The sequence below is a fragment of the Corvus moneduloides genome, chromosome 5 (genome assembly GCF_009650955.1).
Source record: "Corvus moneduloides isolate bCorMon1 chromosome 5, bCorMon1.pri, whole genome shotgun sequence".
NCBI lineage: Eukaryota > Metazoa > Chordata > Aves > Passeriformes > Corvidae > Corvus > Corvus moneduloides.
The window spans coordinates 73,142,491-73,160,361 of record NC_045480.1 but is presented as its reverse complement, the minus strand read 5'-3'; the positions used below and the strand labels follow the sequence as shown (position 1 = coordinate 73,160,361).

Sequence of the window (17,871 nt, the reverse complement as noted above, 5' to 3'; positions counted from 1 at the left end):
CACTGCTCAAATGATGACACTGCACGGGAAAATGTGATGGCTTTTGACAAGGTCTCTGGCTTCCAGCAAAACTAAGAGCAGTTCCAAAGGGGAAAAAATCCACATCACAGTACTGTGTGGCAGGTAAGACAACCAAAATCACTGCCCTTGCTCCAGACCCTTCAGTGTTTGCTCCAGGCAGACTTGGCTGCTCAATCCCTGCCCAGGAGCAGCAAATCATTAGTGTTAGCTTTGGATTCCCAATTATCACAGAATCACAGAAGGTTTCAGTTGGAAAGGATCTTACAGACCATCTTGTTCCACCCTGTGCCATGGGCAGGGGTACCTTCCACAGGGTCAGATTGCTCCAAGCCCCATCCAACCTGGCCTTGAACACTTCCAGGGATAGGGCAGCCACAGCTATTCTGGACAGCCTGTGCCAGTATCCAGGTGATGCTGTTACCAAGGATTTCCCTCCCTGGAGTTACACTTCGTGGCATCTAACACAATTTGCCTCACTCCCTCTCCATCCCCTGCTTCCCTCTGCCATCACCCTGCCTGCTCTCCCCTAGACACAGCAACAACAGCCCAGAAAAGAGGTTGGAAAAGGGTCTCTTCACCGCTGCCTGGAGAGCTCTTCCACTTCCAGCTGGAGGCTGTTGATTTTGTCCCCAAACTCCTGCTTGAAGAGCCGGTTGTCCTGCTGGGCCAGCTGCCGGTCCTTCTCTGCCTGTCGCAATCTGGATTTGAGCCACATGAACTTGTGATAAAAAACAAAAGCCATGGTGGGGAGGAAGACTGAGTTCAACCAACAAATAAAAAACCCAGTGAAAAGGTAAAGCCAAAAAAAGAGAATGGTAAAAACAATGGAAAGGAGGAAAATAGTTCAAAGCAAAGCAAAATGCAGGTGAACCAGGCAGAAGCTCTCATTTTCAATAGTTTTTATTCTATCACTACAGTTTACAGCCATTAGATGAGAAACAGAAAACATCACTTTTATCCAGATTCGAAGCAAACCTCAAGTACACAGAATTTTAAGTCCAATTGGAGTTTAATGTACGTTACATTTCAGCTTTGCACAGGTAACTGGAACTTGCAACATAGGTTGTAGCTACTCTATTGAGAATTAGTGCATATTCCTGCTCTCTCCCATGGATGGACACTTCGGCTCAAGCCCCAGGCATCAGTACACCAACACATTCCCACTCGGGGCCTGATATCAGAAGAAGCCAGATCCTTAAATCTGTCTGATTTCAGCACAAACCTCACCATCCAACCCCCTGTTCCTACAGCAGAACTGTGTGATGGGGCAGGGGGTTCTCTGTCCTAACCAGCTGTTCAGACAGCTTGATCAAAGCTTCCACATTTCCCTTAGGACTATTTCTTCTCCAGGGAGTTAGGATGAGTTTCTAGTAGCGGGTTACTGAGGGGTGAGTTTATAGGTTCAAGCATGCGGCTCAGGCATGGCAGGGAGGTTCCCAGCAGGGCTGCGCTGGGAGCCCAGGGAACAAGCCCCACAGTGGCCCATGATCACATCCACGGGGACCAGGCTGAGCCCCGCGGATTTTGAAACACACCAAGGTGTTCCCTCCTGTGTTTGTCACATTTGCCACCCACTGCCCCAAGGAGCACCATCCCATAGGTCAAGGGGAGAACTGGCACCAAAGAATTACTACAGGCATCTCACCAGAGCAAAAAAACCCTTATTTGACACAGAAACTCCCCAGATCTGACCTTCCAAAAGAAAAAACTATCTCGAGCAGCAGTTATAAACCTGAAGCCTGCGAGAGACCGGCACAGGGACTTCTGTGATCAGAGAATGTTAGTTTACAATAGTTCAAGCTACAGTTACTTCAGACTTTGCACCAGGGTGTTAAACTGGCAATTATTTTTCCTAATGAGAGGCATTTCCCAGCTTTAGCTCTTGTTCCATTAGCAAATTCCATTTGTTTTGAGCAAGGCAAACTCAGAAGAAAATGAAAGAAGTGTAAAAGGCAACTCTTTTCAACCACCAACTACTCGGACAAGAAAAGGGCAAGGACCAAATTTCCATCTCCACTCCCCACTGCTGCACACTGGGTTCCTTCTCCTTTTTTTAACATGTTTTTGTTTCCTTTAAACAAAGCTCAGATTATTTTTTATAAAACCTGTAACTTCCCTTTCTGGGAAGGGGAGAGACCTCCCAAAACACCTCTCCTCCGCTTCCTTGGGTCAGGAAGGACCACAGGGTATGTCTGGAGGGACTCCTGGCAGAGGTAGAAGCAATGCAAAGAGAAGGAGGTTTCCACTGAACTTACCACTCTACCGTGTTACTCTAAGACACCTATAGCTACTAATTCTGGACACATGAAGTTGAAAGGAATAAGGATAAGTCCCCACCCTCCCCCCAAGTCCCTAAGGCAGAATCCAGGCAGGCTGGTTACGGGAGGGCCGGTCTTCCCGGTGACGGGCCAGCGTCGCGCCCGCTCGGCTCGGACTCGGGGCTGAACCCACAGAACAGAAGAGAACAGGGAACGGCTTGGGGTACGCACACAACTACTGTCAACAACTTCCAGGGATGCATTTCTCGTCTACTTCACAAAAAGGGCAATACAGAAAAGGAGTTGACTGTCCCGAGCTGGCCACGGCCTCGGCTGAGCCGCGCACGCGCCGAGGGCTGTGCTGCTGCACGCGGTGACACCAGCGGCTGGACACAGCCACCTCGCCCAATCCTGACGCTTTCCCGGGGTGCTTAGTGGCCAACTCGTTGGTACTTGAACACGGTTTAAATGGCAGGGCTGGGGATTATTATACCCGACTAAATCTCGGCAGAAAAACTCACTGATTTTAAAAACTCGGCAAATTCCAAATCAACTTTAGGTGACAATTAATATTTTAACAGTTGCTTTTAGCAATTCTCAAGTTCTCCCCTCATAAATGAGTTCTGATGTCAGAGCTGTGAGGTGGCCAGACATAAAAATGTCTAATGATGCTTCTGGATCAGTTTGTTTGCTGCACTATTTAAGGTTTTTGCCTGTTTCACCAAATCCTTTTCACTGTATAAGTAAGTCAGAATGAGGATGATGAGAAAACAGAAAAAATAAGAACAGCAAGAGAAAAAAGAACACATGAATTAGCTGAGTAGGCATCATGAAATATTTTCAAACACAAACTTGTTGCAAAGACAACCACTTTGTTTACCAAGAGCCTTTCCCAACAGAAACCCTAAAATGAGAGCACCAATGGAGTGCGGCGCGCTACTCATTAACCAAGTCCCAGACGCGCTGCTCCCACTGCTCTCCTCAGGCAGCCCTGTCCAGCCCAGCACTGGGACTCTCCCCTGGCCCATTCTGGATCCAGGGGACACTACACTAAAGGACACACCAGTGGATCATGGTTCAAGTTTCCTGTCTTACCTTTGTTCCAGCTGTTTGATGGTGGCAGCCATCTGATTTGTTTTTTCTTCCAAGCGGCTGTTTAATTCACTCTTCTGTTTCACTCCCATGTCTGAACTCTGGGAAAAGGAGCAGTGGGGGGTTTGTGTAAGGAGTAGTAAATCCCAAATAAATCTCCATAAATCATGTGGCACGTGAAACAACAGGGCAGAAGGCAAAGAGGCAGGAAAAGGTGCTGAAAAAGCAAATGCCAGGACAGTATTGCAAGGACAAATGTCTTGCCATAGAGGTGCAGGCTCCACCTGGATCCCGCAACAGAGCAATGCCACCATTCATGAAGATTCCTGGATATGGGAAATGTAATGCAGTGCTTGCTAATAGTTAATACCTTCATATCATTCAGCTGTTTTGAACACAGCCATTGGCTCAAGGAGAGCAAAAGCAACTCTTTGCTGTTGTCAAATTGATTTTAGGATCTATTCTGAGCATTGTGTTGCTGTTTGGAGAGTCTGCTCGTGTCACCACACAGGAGTTACACCAGGTGCCCTCCACACCAGACTGTGCTGGAGCACAAGCTCCCACAGCTCTTTTCATACCACAAAACCACACAAGATGCTTTCCCCCGTCTCACACGCACATTTCTGGACCATGATGAATTTTTGTTCAGAAGAAATTGCATTCACCTTTACCCTCCACCACATTCCAGTGTTCTCACAGCAGGACAGAAGTGTGCTGCACAGCCTGTGCCCCTTCCACACCCAGCACCTTTCCAATAGGCAGGAGGAATAAATGCACAGCAGCTCTCACTTTTATCTGGAATTCCCTGCATTGCCTTAGCTCCCTACCTGCAGCTTGAAAGACAGTTCATGCTTTAGAGCCCTGAGATCGTCCAGCTGCTGTCTGAGTGCCACCAGCGCATCCTGCTTTTCACAGACATCCTTCTCCAGCATCTTCATGGCCAGCTCCATCTCCTGCCGCATCCCGATCTGCGCCTCCAGCTCCTTCTCCACATCCTGGAACACAAGGAGCCCTCAGCATTTCCAGGAGCTCCCCTCATCACCCAGGGGGTAACCACCCTTCCCCTCTGCCCAGGCACTCCCTACCCGCGAGCATGCTGCACTGCCGCAGCTTCGGAGTCACACATCTGACACATCCCTTAGGGAGAGTAACTCCACAGTTTTCAGTCCAGTATCAGAGCCAGGTGTGCAGCAGGGCTAGCAGAGAGTCAGGGAATTCTACATGGGCCTGTCTTTGGGATGGAGGGGTCTAAGGAAAGATTTTATTTCCTAAATACTGTCAGGTCAGGCATTTTTCTCCCCACACAGGTATCGAACAAGGGCTCAGCATGGCAGTGACCCTTTGCAGCCCTGTGGGGTGGGCCCCGAGCCCCCCAGTCCTCACCAGGCGCAGCTGAGTCTCCTCCTTCAGCTGCTTCCGTGCCTCAGTCAGTGCCTGCCCGTCAGCAGTTCTGTCCTTGGTGGCCTGAGGTAACAGACACAGTTCACTTGGCATTGTGTACTGCCAGCCCTCACTTGGCCTCATTACTGGCTTTTCCCCAACACTTGGAATTCTGCAACAATTCAGGACAAACCAGCACAACTCCTGTATCCCGATTTTCCTGCCTCCCCTCAGTAAGGCCCCCTCCCTCCTGTCCCCTGACACCTTGCCCAGCGAGCTCCCGGCTCCGCGCACGCTCCCTGCTCCGCCCCTATGGCCAGGCAGGACTCCCTGCGGCCAGGGCCCATCTGTTCCCTCTGCACAGGGCCTACCTGCTGTTCCTCTAATGCAGTGGGGTTTGTGTGAGACACACAAGGAAATGCACTCTGTTCCAAACACGGCATTCAGGCTGGGCCTGCCCCAGAGCTCAGCAATCATCCCCACACACACACAGAAACACACCAACCTTGCGACTGGACTCCAGGATGTAGGAGCTTTCTTCCTTAACCCGCTCCATCTCTTCCTGCAGTGTAATGATCCTGTTGTTGGCAACTGCGAGCTGGGAACAAAACAAAACAAAACAGTAACACATCAAAAACATACTTCACTGGTTTTTTTCTCTCTTGACCCCACCAGATGAGGAAGATTTGGCTGGAAACGGAGGACGAGCAGCACACAGCACCCTTAGGGATGGGACACCTGGCTCAGAGGAATTCCCAGGATCACAGCACTGCAGACCAACAGATTAATGTAAGTGTATGGTCAAAGGCAAAAGTAACTTCAGAAACTCCTTCTGGCTTTGTAACTCACAACTTACATAAGGGTCACACACAGGAGCAGCTCAGAGACATTCCAAAGGATCAGCCATGCTATCCTGTGACAAACCCAAACAGAACTCCCGGATGCAAGTGCGAGTCCTTGACAGAGCTCAGGCCCGACACACACACGTGGCTGTGATGTGTGACACAGCTCATTACCTACACCCCAGCTGGCACAGCGCGTGCCGCTGTCACCGCAGCCTCATTCCACATTCTGCAGGCTTCCCTTGGCAACTTCATTATCAAACCCCAGAAACACTGCAGGCACCATTGCAATTCATCTCCTGGCACCACGTCACTATGCAGGTAAAACACCAAAAGCCACTCATTCCATCAGGTAAGACCTCCTGTCACCCATTTGTCAGGGAGCTGACCCCAAAACATTTTATGACATTTATGTCATCACTAATGAGCTGCAGACCAATGTTAAAACACAGACTGCACCTCTGCCTCATGTACCCGCTGTTTCTCATGCTCAGGCTGGACATTTTACTTCTATTGACATTTTTTCCTTTACTTTTTGCAAATTTACATAAACATACAGTTGATTTTCCAACTTGTGCTCAGTAGTGACAGCCAGTGAAATTCCTTGGCAGGTCAGCTATTCCAGTTCCATCACTAAACACCCCTCATTCTGTACACCAGACATCTGAAAGGAACTCCTCCCTCCCTGGTTAATCCCTAATTCCCAAAGGCCAAAGCATCAGGTGGTTTTCCATGACACTTACCTCCTCGGTCAGCTTTGTGTTGGATTTCTCCAAGGCATCCACCTTGGCCTGCAGGTTGTTTACTGTAGCACTGTTGAAGAGAAAAAACCCTACAGTAATTCCTTCACTTTTTAAAATTCCGTTTTCTCTTTTGTCCTACAAAGTAATAAAGAGCCAAGAGATCACATTTTACCTTAGATGTCTATTGAGTTCTTCTACATAGTTCTTCTGGTCCAAAATGGCAGTTATCTGACCATCTCTGGAAAAAAGAAACAGGGCAGCCTGGAATACTTGAATACACATTCCCAAGAGAGGAGCAGCAGGACAACTGTGTGTGCACCTACCCTTCGCTTCCTTTCGTGCTGTTCCCATCTTTCAAATACATGGAGAAATCAATAACTCCGACCTGGAGGAGAAAAAATTGCATTTTACACTAACCACTTGGTTTCTAAGACCAACCCACTGTTCCCAGGTGTGGAAGTTTAGAGTTAGGACATCAACACCTGCTGTACTTCAGCCAGGATTCATTACATCAGTAGGCTATGCAAAATTAATGAATTTTCCAATTTAAATGAGCAGAACAAACCCATTAACTGGATACCTGGGAGTCCAGGTCCTCTCCCTTCATGCAGAAGTTGGCATCGATGACGTTCAGACCTACAAGAAGGCCAGCAATGATGGCACCTTCCTCTTCCATCATCAGTGCGTTGGGCTCGTAAAATTCACTGCAGGATGCAGGGCAAGAGACACACAGGAGTGAGATGGGAAAAGTGATCAAGATCTTACAAGAGAGCAGAAGTGAACCTAACTGAGAATGAGTCCAGCACTCACCTGAGAAGATCCTTTCTGTTAATCAAGGCTTTCATGTACTCTGAAAGTTTCTTCTGCATCAGAGCCAGGCGAAGCCAAGCTCTTCCTCGGCCCACAGGTGTCCTGCAAAGGCCAAAACAAACATTTCCAGACACCCTGCAAGGCACAGTCACCAACAGCTCTAATAACCCCACCCTCCTTCAAGTTTTTGCACTTCCAAGACAGAGGTGGCACTGGTGCAAACAGAGAAACACAAGGCACGGAAGCACAAATAGGTCCGGCCCGATTAAGCCATCACTGTTTCTCTCATTAACTCAGTATGTTTTTGCTGCCCTACTAAAAAGATTTCCCTGACTTTATCCCTGCTGGACGCTGCCAGACAGATCAGCTGCTTCAGCTCATCACCTTCTGAGTCACAACCAGTTCTGCCTAAGTCACAGGAACACACACACCAGCGCAGCTGCCCAACACCACTCCTTGGGGTGGGTCAGGCTGGACGGGAATCCAGCCAGACAGCTCAGAACCAACTCAGTGCTGTTCTCCTCAGTGCTTTGCTCCTGAACAGCCTCATAGGATGCCATGGCCTCGAGTGCCAGTCCTTCCCCTCCTTTCTCCCAGCCACCAGGAGCACGTGGCTCTAACACGCTGACCTGGATGTCTGACCTCACCTGGTACGAGCAGCAGCAGCTCAAGGAAGTCACGGCCAGTACTGCCCACTCCTGACTCACTAACGGGACCTGGCCCTTCCAAAGGGTCACTATCAACAGAAGGTTTAGGAAAGTACTCTGAAAGCATTCTTTACTTCCATTCATTTCCTGCTGCAATGCTCTGCAACAGGAAGAGGTCCCAGGAGCCCCGGCACAGTGCTGGCCCTGTCAGCTGCTGCAGGAGTCCTGCCCAGATCTCCAGTAAAAGCACTTGTCCGTCAGTACCTCACTAAATACTAACCCAAAAGACATTTATTGAATTTATCCATCTGTTCTTTCAGCAAAGATGACTCGATCCTTAGTCCTGTTGCTCATACAAAAGCCTCCTTACCCATTTTCTCTATTCCAAGCTGAAAGCTTCTTACAGTTTCTTTCACCATGAAATAGGCAAGCCTGAATGTGACATCTGAAATTCCTATGAATCTTTTACAAGTAATATTGGCTTCCTGTGGCTTTTTGCCTCCCCTCTTTAACACAAACTACTATCTTCTCCAGCTTGGTGCCTAAGCTTCCCTCTCACATAAACTTCAACCAAATTTATTTAAAAGAAGCATTACCTACATCAGCCTCAAAACTGTTTATTTAAACTGTTATAAGCTTCCTGTTAATTCCCTTCCTCTTGAGTCTGACTTCACAAATGCTCAGTAAAGGCTGTTCCCATGCCTGAGGCACATCACCACGCCTTAAGTGCTAGCAGTAAAGGCACTGCTGTCTGTAAGTTGCCACACTCTTAACACAGCAAGACTATCTCCTGTGCTCTCATGCTGCTGATTCTTGATGAAGAGTAAGAGAGCAATGATCCATTTTTATCAGCAGAAGGTGACAGATGTATTCCTGAAGGTTCTGTTTGCTCTTCCTTCTCTTCTTCAGGATCCTTCTCACAGTAAAACTCCTATTATGTACTCATGCAATAAAGGAGTGTACTTACTTCAGCCCTGGGAGATCCTTAACACTTGCTGTAATCTCTGCAGCCTCAGGAACGAGTTTTTCTACTAATTCTAGAGGTCCCCAAAATGACTTATTTTGCCCAAGAAAAGTCTTTTTGGCTAAAAAACAAAAAGAAAGAAAAAATGAGCCTGTTAGACCTGTGCTGATATAATGCCTTCTCAAACAAGTGAACAAAAAGCAGCCAAAACCTGCCAGAATGGCTCCTCTGGGGCTGCTGCTGGGCGGGCACTTGGTATCCTGGAATCCCAGGATGGTTTGGGTGGGAAGGGCTCTAAAGACCACCCGTTTCCACGCCCCTCTGTTTTCCATGTCCAGCTGCTACCACACAAGGGCAGCACCTAAAGGACAGTCCATACTTGGCCATTTGAGCTGTGACTCAGGATTTCACAGTCAAACACATTTTAACAGCAGCTTCAAGCCATGAGCTGCGCACAGCCCAAACCCTCAGTTTAGACAGAGCTATTGAAAAGGAGCTCCAGGGTTGCACTTCCTCTTCCAGCTAGGAGATGCATTCCTAAAGCACAAAGAAGTGCAGAAAAAGGAGTCACGAGCTTGCCAAAAGCCGATTTAATCCCTGATCCCTGATTTACAGCCGGGACAACTGAAACGCTGTTTTAAACGTGGCAAGCACCTGCAACGCCTCAACTTTCCCCCTGCAGCAGGTTTCTGTGCCTTCCTTTGGCCTGCCCAGTGCACTGCAATCACAGCAGTGACTGCTCAGCCTCTCCTCTGTCTCGTGCAGGCTGCAGAGCTCTGTTTTGACCCCACGCTGCTGTTCCCTGCTGCAGGCCGTGCCCTGCAGTGCGGAGGGCTCGTGCCCAGCCTCTGAGTTACCTTTGAGGCCGTGCTTGAGGCAGTGCTCCATCACCACGAAGAACTGCTGCAGGGGGGCATAGTCCGAGTCCAGCGTGCGGCCCAGGTTCAGCGCGGACTCGATCAGCCCCTTGATGCTCAGCTTGGCCATGTTCATCAGGTTCATACGTTCGTTAGCCATGAGGTAATTGGGGTCTGCAACAAAGGAAGGAAAGTGCTGGTGAACAACAAAAGCTGGTTTCATTACAGTAAACACCCCACCTTGCTCTATTTGTTCCTCAGCTTTGAAAGCACTTTTGGGGCAGCGAGTTTCACAGGAGGCACTCTGCAGGCCTTTTGTGGAGAAAAATCAACATCAACTAGCGCTTTAGGGCCAAAGCCACAACGGCATGGGAATAGAAAATGTATCATATTGAGGGTGCCTTAATACTTCAAATAACTACAGGCGTTCCCTATTTTCAAGACAGACATTTGGAGCCTGGTGTTCATCCTGTGCTTTGCACCTTGACAACGTGTCTCTGACTGGCACAGCCGTCACTTGTTCCAAGTCACATCCCCTGCTACAAACCGGTAAGAATCCTCCACTTGTGGTTTGTTCTTCCACCTAAAGGTCACCATGGACCCCCTCACAATTAATCCAGCAACATGTGTCTGTATGCCAACTTGCGTCTCTTTTCCTCAAGATTTTTTTTTGAGGCTTAGATGTAACATGGAGCCAACTCCCACTTATCTCTCTTGGTTTCAACACTGCCACTGGTTTTCACCAGTGAGAAGGAGCTGATCTTCATGGCTCCTGAGAGCTCATACTAAATCCCCAAACTCACAGATCTCCCAGGACTATATTCTCCTTCCACCATATTATAAATATCCAGACCTTTACACTGGCTACTCACACCCAGTTTTTGAGCTCCAGTTCTCAGTTGCAGGCAGTTTCATCCCTGTAAGGCCCATTTATCCAGGGCTGCTGCCAACAGCCAGGGACCCTTGAACCAACCTGACGCCTTTGCAAGTCAATGAACTACTCCTGGCAGCAGAGATGTGAGCAGAGGACACCTCACATTACAGATCTAAGCAAGAGGCACCCTGTCAGCACCCACCAGCCAAAAAGAGAGCCAAGAGCACAGCTAAAATACCCACACCCGAGTGCATGTCACTGTGGGCTGGGAAAAATCCACAGCACAGGGAGAGGGAAGATCCGGGGCAGTGCCACCATCCAAACCTAAGACCATGGCTCATTTGTTCAGTCTCTCAAAAAGCAGCTCAGGACAGAGCTTCTGTCATCCCCCTTCTTCTTCAGAGGGAAGTAGAACCAGAAGCCTCCTTCTCTAAATCTATTTCTATAGTTTAGAGAACTTCCAAGTACTCATTTAGGAGTGCAATGCTCAGCACAGCACTGGACTGCAGAAAGACTGAACTTTGTGAGGGGTTTTTACTGCCTTTCAGGACTACTGCTGTCTGAAGGTGATGGGTCCGGCTGATCTGGAGGTACCCTGACCTGTTCCGGATTTCCAGTTCATTTTATGACCTGCAGTGTAGCTAACAGTCACCATCACCACGAATGCAGACTCAGGAAAAAAGGCAGGCACAGTATTGCCAAGACACAGAGACCTCCTCCTCATCCTCTCTCAGCATATTTCCTCACTGGCCAAGGCCAGTGATCTGATGGGTAGCAAGGCATCCACAAGGACTCTGCTTGGGTGGCAAACCAATCCCTAACGCAGAATTAAAGGAACTGTACAAGAGAGCACCAAGGAAAATGCTCCTTTGGCTGTGGTTATTAGCTAATTTCAACAGAAAAATATTTTCACTATATCACACTAATCAAAGGTTTCCCCTTCCTTAGTCTGCTGTGAGCAATCGTGCTCTGCGTGTGCAGCTTATCCAAGATTCTCATCTTGCAAACCAATTCGCTTATCTAGTGGGAAACTGGATAAAACCCCTAAGGTTTAGTCCAAAAATTAAATGCTAAGTAATTGATACTCTTGTTCTATGTACTGCACCACTCACACCTTTAAAGAAGGCAGGGTAGGCAGGCGAGGCTGACTTTTACACAGTAAGACTGTCAGGCTGGCTTTAAGCTGGGACAAGTCTGATCCTGGTGTGGACCTGACATGCTCCATCTGAACCGGTACCTTCTCCAATCTCCTCCTGCCTCTACCTGCAAAACCTCTGCCTGGGCTTTCCTACACATCCCATGTCATCAACCTTAAAAAGCAAAACCCCAGCCCTCAAACTTTGCCTTTCCACAGGGTTTGGGTTTCAAGTAAAGGAAATCAAATTCTCAGGACACTTTGTTATTTAAATGTTGCAGCTTCTACAGAACAGACATGTTTTCTAACCAGCTGCTTCCACAAAGATGTTTCCAAAAGCATCTGAGAATCCTGTAATTTGTTTAAAAGGTACAATCTGTACCCAGGAACCTGAAAGTCAAGGAAAGAGTCAATGCAATACAGGATCTCAATGGGTTAAGCTGCAACTGGTCTTGGTACTTCTTACTTGGTGACGATAAATTTTATCACTCCTCATACTCTAAAACAAGGAAGAAGCAACTAAAATGAAGCTAAAACTTGGATCAAAGGCAGGGAGTGATGAGACCCTGGAGAAGTGAACAAACCCACTGAAAGCAATGCCAATTCATTAGCATTTCATCAAGGTTCTCCATCTTACATGAAGAACACCAACTTAAAGTAGCCTGAAATTCAGCACAGCTACTTCCGTGTGGCAGAGAAACGTCTCTCACCTGACAAAATAAATGCAAAACAACTTATACAACATTTTAGGAAAAAAAGAAGCCTCAACCCCCTTTTTTTCCTTAAAGCCTGCCCTGGAAAATGCTCTTCTCTGGGAAGCAGCACAGGCTGTTTTGCCAGGAGAGGACACTGCCTGTGGCTAGGAGGATGCGAGCAGCAACCAGGCACAGAACCAGCACAGCAGTTAACGGCACCATCGTGGAAGATGAGCAACAAGGATCAGTGTGCTCAGGGCATGGGAACATCAGCTTTTTGTGCCGCAAACACTTGAATCCCAAGCAGGAGCAGTTGTATTTCATCATCGAAGTACCAATTTGCTTGACCACTTGCTACATTGGGGATTCAACTATTTCACATCTGTGCCGTTTTTTAAAAATCAAGAAAGAAGCACTATAAACAAGTTTCTCATTTAGTATTTCACAAGTTCTAACAAAAATTTGCAATACAAGTTGTAGTGGGTTTTAGAAGCCTTTTTTCCAAGCCTTGGCAAGTAGTGCCAGAAAATCTGAAGAATCTAGTCAGAAATACTGCAGAGAATCTTAAGCTTCAGGGTGATTTCTGAAATACTTTTTAAAATTCAGCTTCCATATGTTGCTGCAACCTTTTAAGCTGTGCTTCTGCCAGGCTCAGGAAACTACTGCCTCTGAAAGCATTTAGGAGAAGGCAAATAGCCCTTGTTGTTTCACTTCTTCTACTTCCACTTCAAGTCAACATAGTAAAGAAACCCCACACATCTATTTAAGCAACATCAAGAAAATGCAAGAAAGACACAGCTACTGGCACTGGAAAGGAAAACTAACTGCATTTTGCACTCAGGCTCAAAATAATAGCGCAGAAGCCAACAATTAGCACAAACAAGAGCTGTGAGATGTGGGTGTGGAACGCACCTTCGGAATCATCGCGCAATTGCTCCACCACATCTGTCAAATCCTCCCAAGAGTCTTTGCAAACAGCAAAAGGAAAGGAAAAGAAAGAAAAACGTCATGCAAGCCGTGATCTAAAGGAAAGATTCAAAATCAAGATATAAGAAAAGCATAACTGAAAGGGAGATTTGCATCATACAAGACTTAATTCATAGTGGCAAAAGATCTGCAAGTCAAAAGGGTTTATTAGTCTGCACAAAGCAATAGAGCAAAGCATTCTTCTCCCAGAGTCAGACCAGGGCAGGCTTCAGTAAAGCTGCAGAAGCTTTGTTTCTGCATTAACACAAGCAACGTTTTTCTAAAGCACATCCTAAAAAGAAAAGCAACAAAAGCATTCCTTTATTTGTAAGATAAAAGCACTAAACTTGTGATATTTATGCAATGTCACCTTTGCTTCAAGTTCCTCATATCCAGCCTCAAGAAGAACTGCCGGCAGGGAAACAGCCACACGTGGGAAGCAGGCACGTTCAGGGAAAAGACACACTGAGGGCATTTTACGGTTCAACAGAGCTTAAACTCTGTTATAACCATGACCCCAAACGACAAATCCCGCAGAGGTGACCCAGCTGAGCCCTGTACAGGTCGCAGGCTGACGATGATCCCCTAAGGACTCAGCCAGGGAAGCAGCTCTCTCCTTGGCGGGACAAGGGAGGTATCCTGGGAGAGGAGCAGGCAGGACAAGGAGAACTGGTTTCAGCACACTCACTACGTCCCTGTGCCAAACCCAGCGAGCCAAGCCAGACAAATGCCCCGAACCCTGGGCATTTTTCACTCCCTACTTACGCACCCGCGCTCCCCAGCGTCAATCCGCGATCAGCGGAACATCCGAAGCACAGGGAAGGCTCCGTCCCCCTTCCCGAGCCAACTGTGCCAAAGTCCCGAGCAAAGTCCAGAGGCTGCCCGGCCCTCCTCCCTCCCACACACAGCCAGCCCCAGCCTGCGCACTGCTCCTCCACGCTGAAACAGCAACCAAGAGCCTCAGCGCCACTTCAGCTCACACAGAGCTGAGCCCCACGAGCTCCGTGTGCCCAACAGGCCCCTCATCCTGACGCTGGGCTATGCACAGTGCTCATTTGTAACCCTTTTCCTCCAAAGCAGAGGCTGTCACCAACATTCCCCTGTGGCTGAGCACTACTGCAGGAGCAACAAGGAGTTTCCCGGGAGGAAATCCCTGTTGTTGCAAAAACAAACCCCGGTGATACTCTCCCCCACGTGCAACACTGATGGCTTTTGGTCTCTCATGACAGGTGTTGCAGCTTCCCAAGGGCCAGGAGACTGAATCTCACCGCAGTGGACGGACCTGTCTCGGACACTTCCCAGGACCCTGCTGCACAAACGGGACACTTGGACTCAGATCCAGATGCTGATCATCCCAGAATCCCTACCTGCACACAGTACGGGAAGCCACACACCACCACTGAAAGGTTTTTATTTAATACCGAGGGGTTGCATTTTTTCCTTAATCCAAAGCATAAACAGGGAAGAACATATAACCAAAACCAGATTTAACAGGGACAGAAAGAACTGACAGGCTTCATTTAATCTTCCTCACTTATTTTTAACCCTCAGCAAGTAACCCAGGTAAAGCTCCCAGAGGAATATCCAGAGGAGTCTTCTCTTCTACCCTACAAGTCATAATCCCATCTTCCTACTAGCAAGAACTGCAAGAATTTAAACTGGTACTATGGCATTTGCATAGATTTAGAGGCAAAAGCACACATTTAATTAGCACTTTCTTTCCTATTTTCATTCATTCTCCATGCATCCAACTGCACTTTGCAAAGAGTTCATTTCTTCTTTTACCTTGTACATTTTCCCACTTGTCTGGAAACTCCACCAAGCAACCGTGGGGGGAAAAAATCTTCACACGGAAGAATCACAAAGACCTGAAACTCTGTAGTTCCCATGGTCCTTATGGTGTGTGAAAAACTCAATACTTCCAATTATGATAGGAATTGTTTAATTCTGTACCAAGTTTAGAAAACAGGATGACCCAGACTTTTAAGTCTCCATAAAACAATTAACTCATTCCAACCAGATTCCCAGGAAGATTAGTACTATGGAACTCAATACCCCATTGGAATGAACACTCAAGCCAGTTCTTCAGGAAGGGACCGGAGACCTTGTCTCTAAAATATTAATCACGAAAATCCCATCTGTTATTTGGACAACGGAGGGGTTTGCAGTCACTCCCTTCGCTGACACAACAGCAGCATCTCACTGAAGGAGCTGGGATACACCTTCCCAAGCCAAAAAAAGCTTTTACAAGTAAACCCTGGGAAAAAGGAACAGCATCAAAATTATTTCACATTGCTGCTCAACCTTTACTCTGTTTTTAAAAGTTGAAGTTATTAGGCTAAAATAGAGTTGAGTCAAAACCTTTCTGAACCAATGAGCATCACCCCACACAGAGCATCTTCTTATGAGAATCAAGTTCCTCCAAAGAGACATGAAATAGAATCACAGAATCACAGACTGCCTTCACCCCATTCCACCCCCTGCCATGGGCAGGGACACCTTCCACTAATCTGGGCTCCTCCAAGTCCCGTCCAACCTGGCCTTGGACACTTCCAGGGATGGGGCAGCCACAGCTTCTCTGAGCAACCTGTGCCAGGGCCTCCCCACCCTCCCAGGAGGGGAGTTCCATCAGGAAGAAAAGGTCCCAAGCTTTTGAATAGGTCAGGATTCTAAAAATTATTTTTAAGAACAGAAATTTTAAACAAACTCATAAGGAGAAGCTGAGCCGTCAGTAAGATAACCTAAAAAACCCCAAGGCGTCCGTTTCAGGAAGCGAAAACTGAGCTTGATATAGAAAGTCCTGAGCAATGGTGCCATGTCAGTCCTGCTGCTGGGACTGCTGGGAAAGGCTTGGCCGAAATCTGGACAAATACTCCTTTGTTATGAAACGGGAACCTCAGGTCGCATTACTACACTTAAATTGCATTCTGATATTTGTTACCTTAGGAATACATTTAATAGCAAATAAAGAGGTCAAGGAAGAAAATTAGGTGGATGCTCTTAATGTTATGGGAGGTACATAAGTAATTCTTTCAAGTTAGGTTTGCCAACGAGATGGATCACGAATTGTTGACAAGGAAAAGGGATCAGCAAAGGGTTTCACCATCATGTTCAAACACCCTGCAAGCCCAAAATCAGGGTAGCCACCAGGCAGTCTGCAGCCTGAAATGCCAGGAACCATCTACTCAGGGCAAAGTAGCTTAAAGAAACATTTATTTTAAAACCCACTGCATAAAAATTCCATCTCTAAATAGACACATATACAGAGAGCCTTGCATACAGAAGAAAAGAGCAGTCAAAGATCTGCAACAAACCAGAAGGAAATAAAAAAAGAAATAAAGAAGTACAGACAACTTGGAAACTCCAAGCCCATTCTCCATTACACGTATGGGACAAACAAACAGCCAGCGTACATCACACGAAGTCACAGTATAATCCCATCCTAAGTCTTATTCCCATCTCCACATGATTACCATAAAATAATCACCCAATTTCTCTATGTTGCAACTGTGTGCAGTTATATGGAACATTTCTGCACAACCAGCCTGTTTTCGGAGGGAAACACATGACTAACTGCTCGGAGAAATTTCTCATCCTATTTTGGCCCTTGATAGTTTACACCAAGAAAATAAAAACCCAAACCCTTGGGGTTTTTTCCCCATCTTTCACTTCCCAGTTCGGCTGACACCCAAATGGTTTCTCTGAAGCACTTTTGACTCACCACCTCGGAGGGATATAAAGCTGCCCTGAGTTTCCCATGTCTGACTTCATTTAGACTGACACAGCTTAGAAGAGCAAAGGAAACAACTCTTAAGAATAATTTCTGATTTGAAGTCTGGATTGCATGACCTAACTGCTATTCCCAAGCTTTATGACCATGAACACAGTGCAATTCATGTAACTTGCATTTACTGACTTCACATTTCTTCTATTAGATCTGGCCTCCAGCTCCTTCAAACTTGTCATCTATTTAGGGGTTTCTGTCACCAGATGTGTTTTACGAGGTTTTTTCCAACTACAGAGTCATCTCGTGCAGGTTTTCGTCCACACCTGAAAGGTCCCTGCCACTCTCAGTACAATTCAGATTTGTTTTGTAATGAGAAAGGCCCAGTCCACTGAAACATTCCACCTCTCCCATGACTTCACTGTTCCTATTCCACACTACTAGAGAAACCCTAAACCCAAGTTAACAGTTGCCAGTTTGCAAAACGAAAGTATAACCAATAAGGTTATGCTGCTTCCCTAAACCATTTTGAAGTACACAAAGGAACATGGAAAAACACTTGGATAGAAAATGGAGAGAAAAGGTAAAATCTGAAGGATGATTCAATAACAAGTGCCACAGATTAATGGGCAGGAGGTTTTAAGAACATTTTCTTTTCCTGAAGAGCTCTACAACTCCTTGTCAGGGCATTTTACACAAGCACATGTCAGAAACTAAAACTTTTAAATTACTGGTCAAAAAAGAAGAAAAAATGTGACCTTAGCTTCTGCCCCACAGAAAAGAAAATTTCATCTTTGCATGTTATAAATTCTAATTCCAATTGCTGCTTTTAGTGCAAATAGAAGAGGATTAATAAAAAGAAG

The 17,871-nt window shown here is 46.8% G+C and overlaps 1 protein-coding gene across 12 annotated transcripts in view; it reads right to left on the bottom strand.

Moving 5' to 3' along the window:
- The window catches only part of RUFY3 (RUN and FYVE domain containing 3), a 32,784-nt gene that overhangs the window by 5,080 nt on the left and 9,833 nt on the right, over positions 1-17,871 (bottom strand). For 3 of the 12 annotated variants that reach the window (XM_032109287.1, XM_032109283.1, XM_032109285.1), the window contains 13 exons: positions 13,231-13,284; positions 9,615-9,788; positions 8,761-8,878; positions 7,147-7,248; positions 6,917-7,040; positions 6,660-6,721; positions 6,509-6,574; positions 6,337-6,406; positions 5,257-5,349; positions 4,755-4,835; positions 4,199-4,366; positions 3,375-3,472; positions 600-719 (listed from right to left, as the gene is read on the bottom strand). In XM_032109287.1, coding sequence (XP_031965178.1) covers positions 600-719; positions 3,375-3,472; positions 4,199-4,366; positions 4,755-4,835; positions 5,257-5,349; positions 6,337-6,406; positions 6,509-6,574; positions 6,660-6,721; positions 6,917-7,040; positions 7,147-7,248; positions 8,761-8,878; positions 9,615-9,788; positions 13,231-13,284 — 1,330 coding nt within the window. Of the gene's footprint in view, positions 1-346; positions 740-903; positions 3,015-3,374; positions 3,473-4,198; positions 4,367-4,754; positions 4,836-5,256; positions 5,350-6,336; positions 6,407-6,508; positions 6,575-6,659; positions 6,722-6,916; positions 7,041-7,146; positions 7,249-8,760; positions 8,879-9,614; positions 9,789-13,230; positions 13,285-14,053; positions 14,078-17,871 lie in introns of those variants that run through there. The other 9 variants (XM_032109289.1, XM_032109284.1, XM_032109286.1 and 6 more) reach the window with 6 other exon arrangements.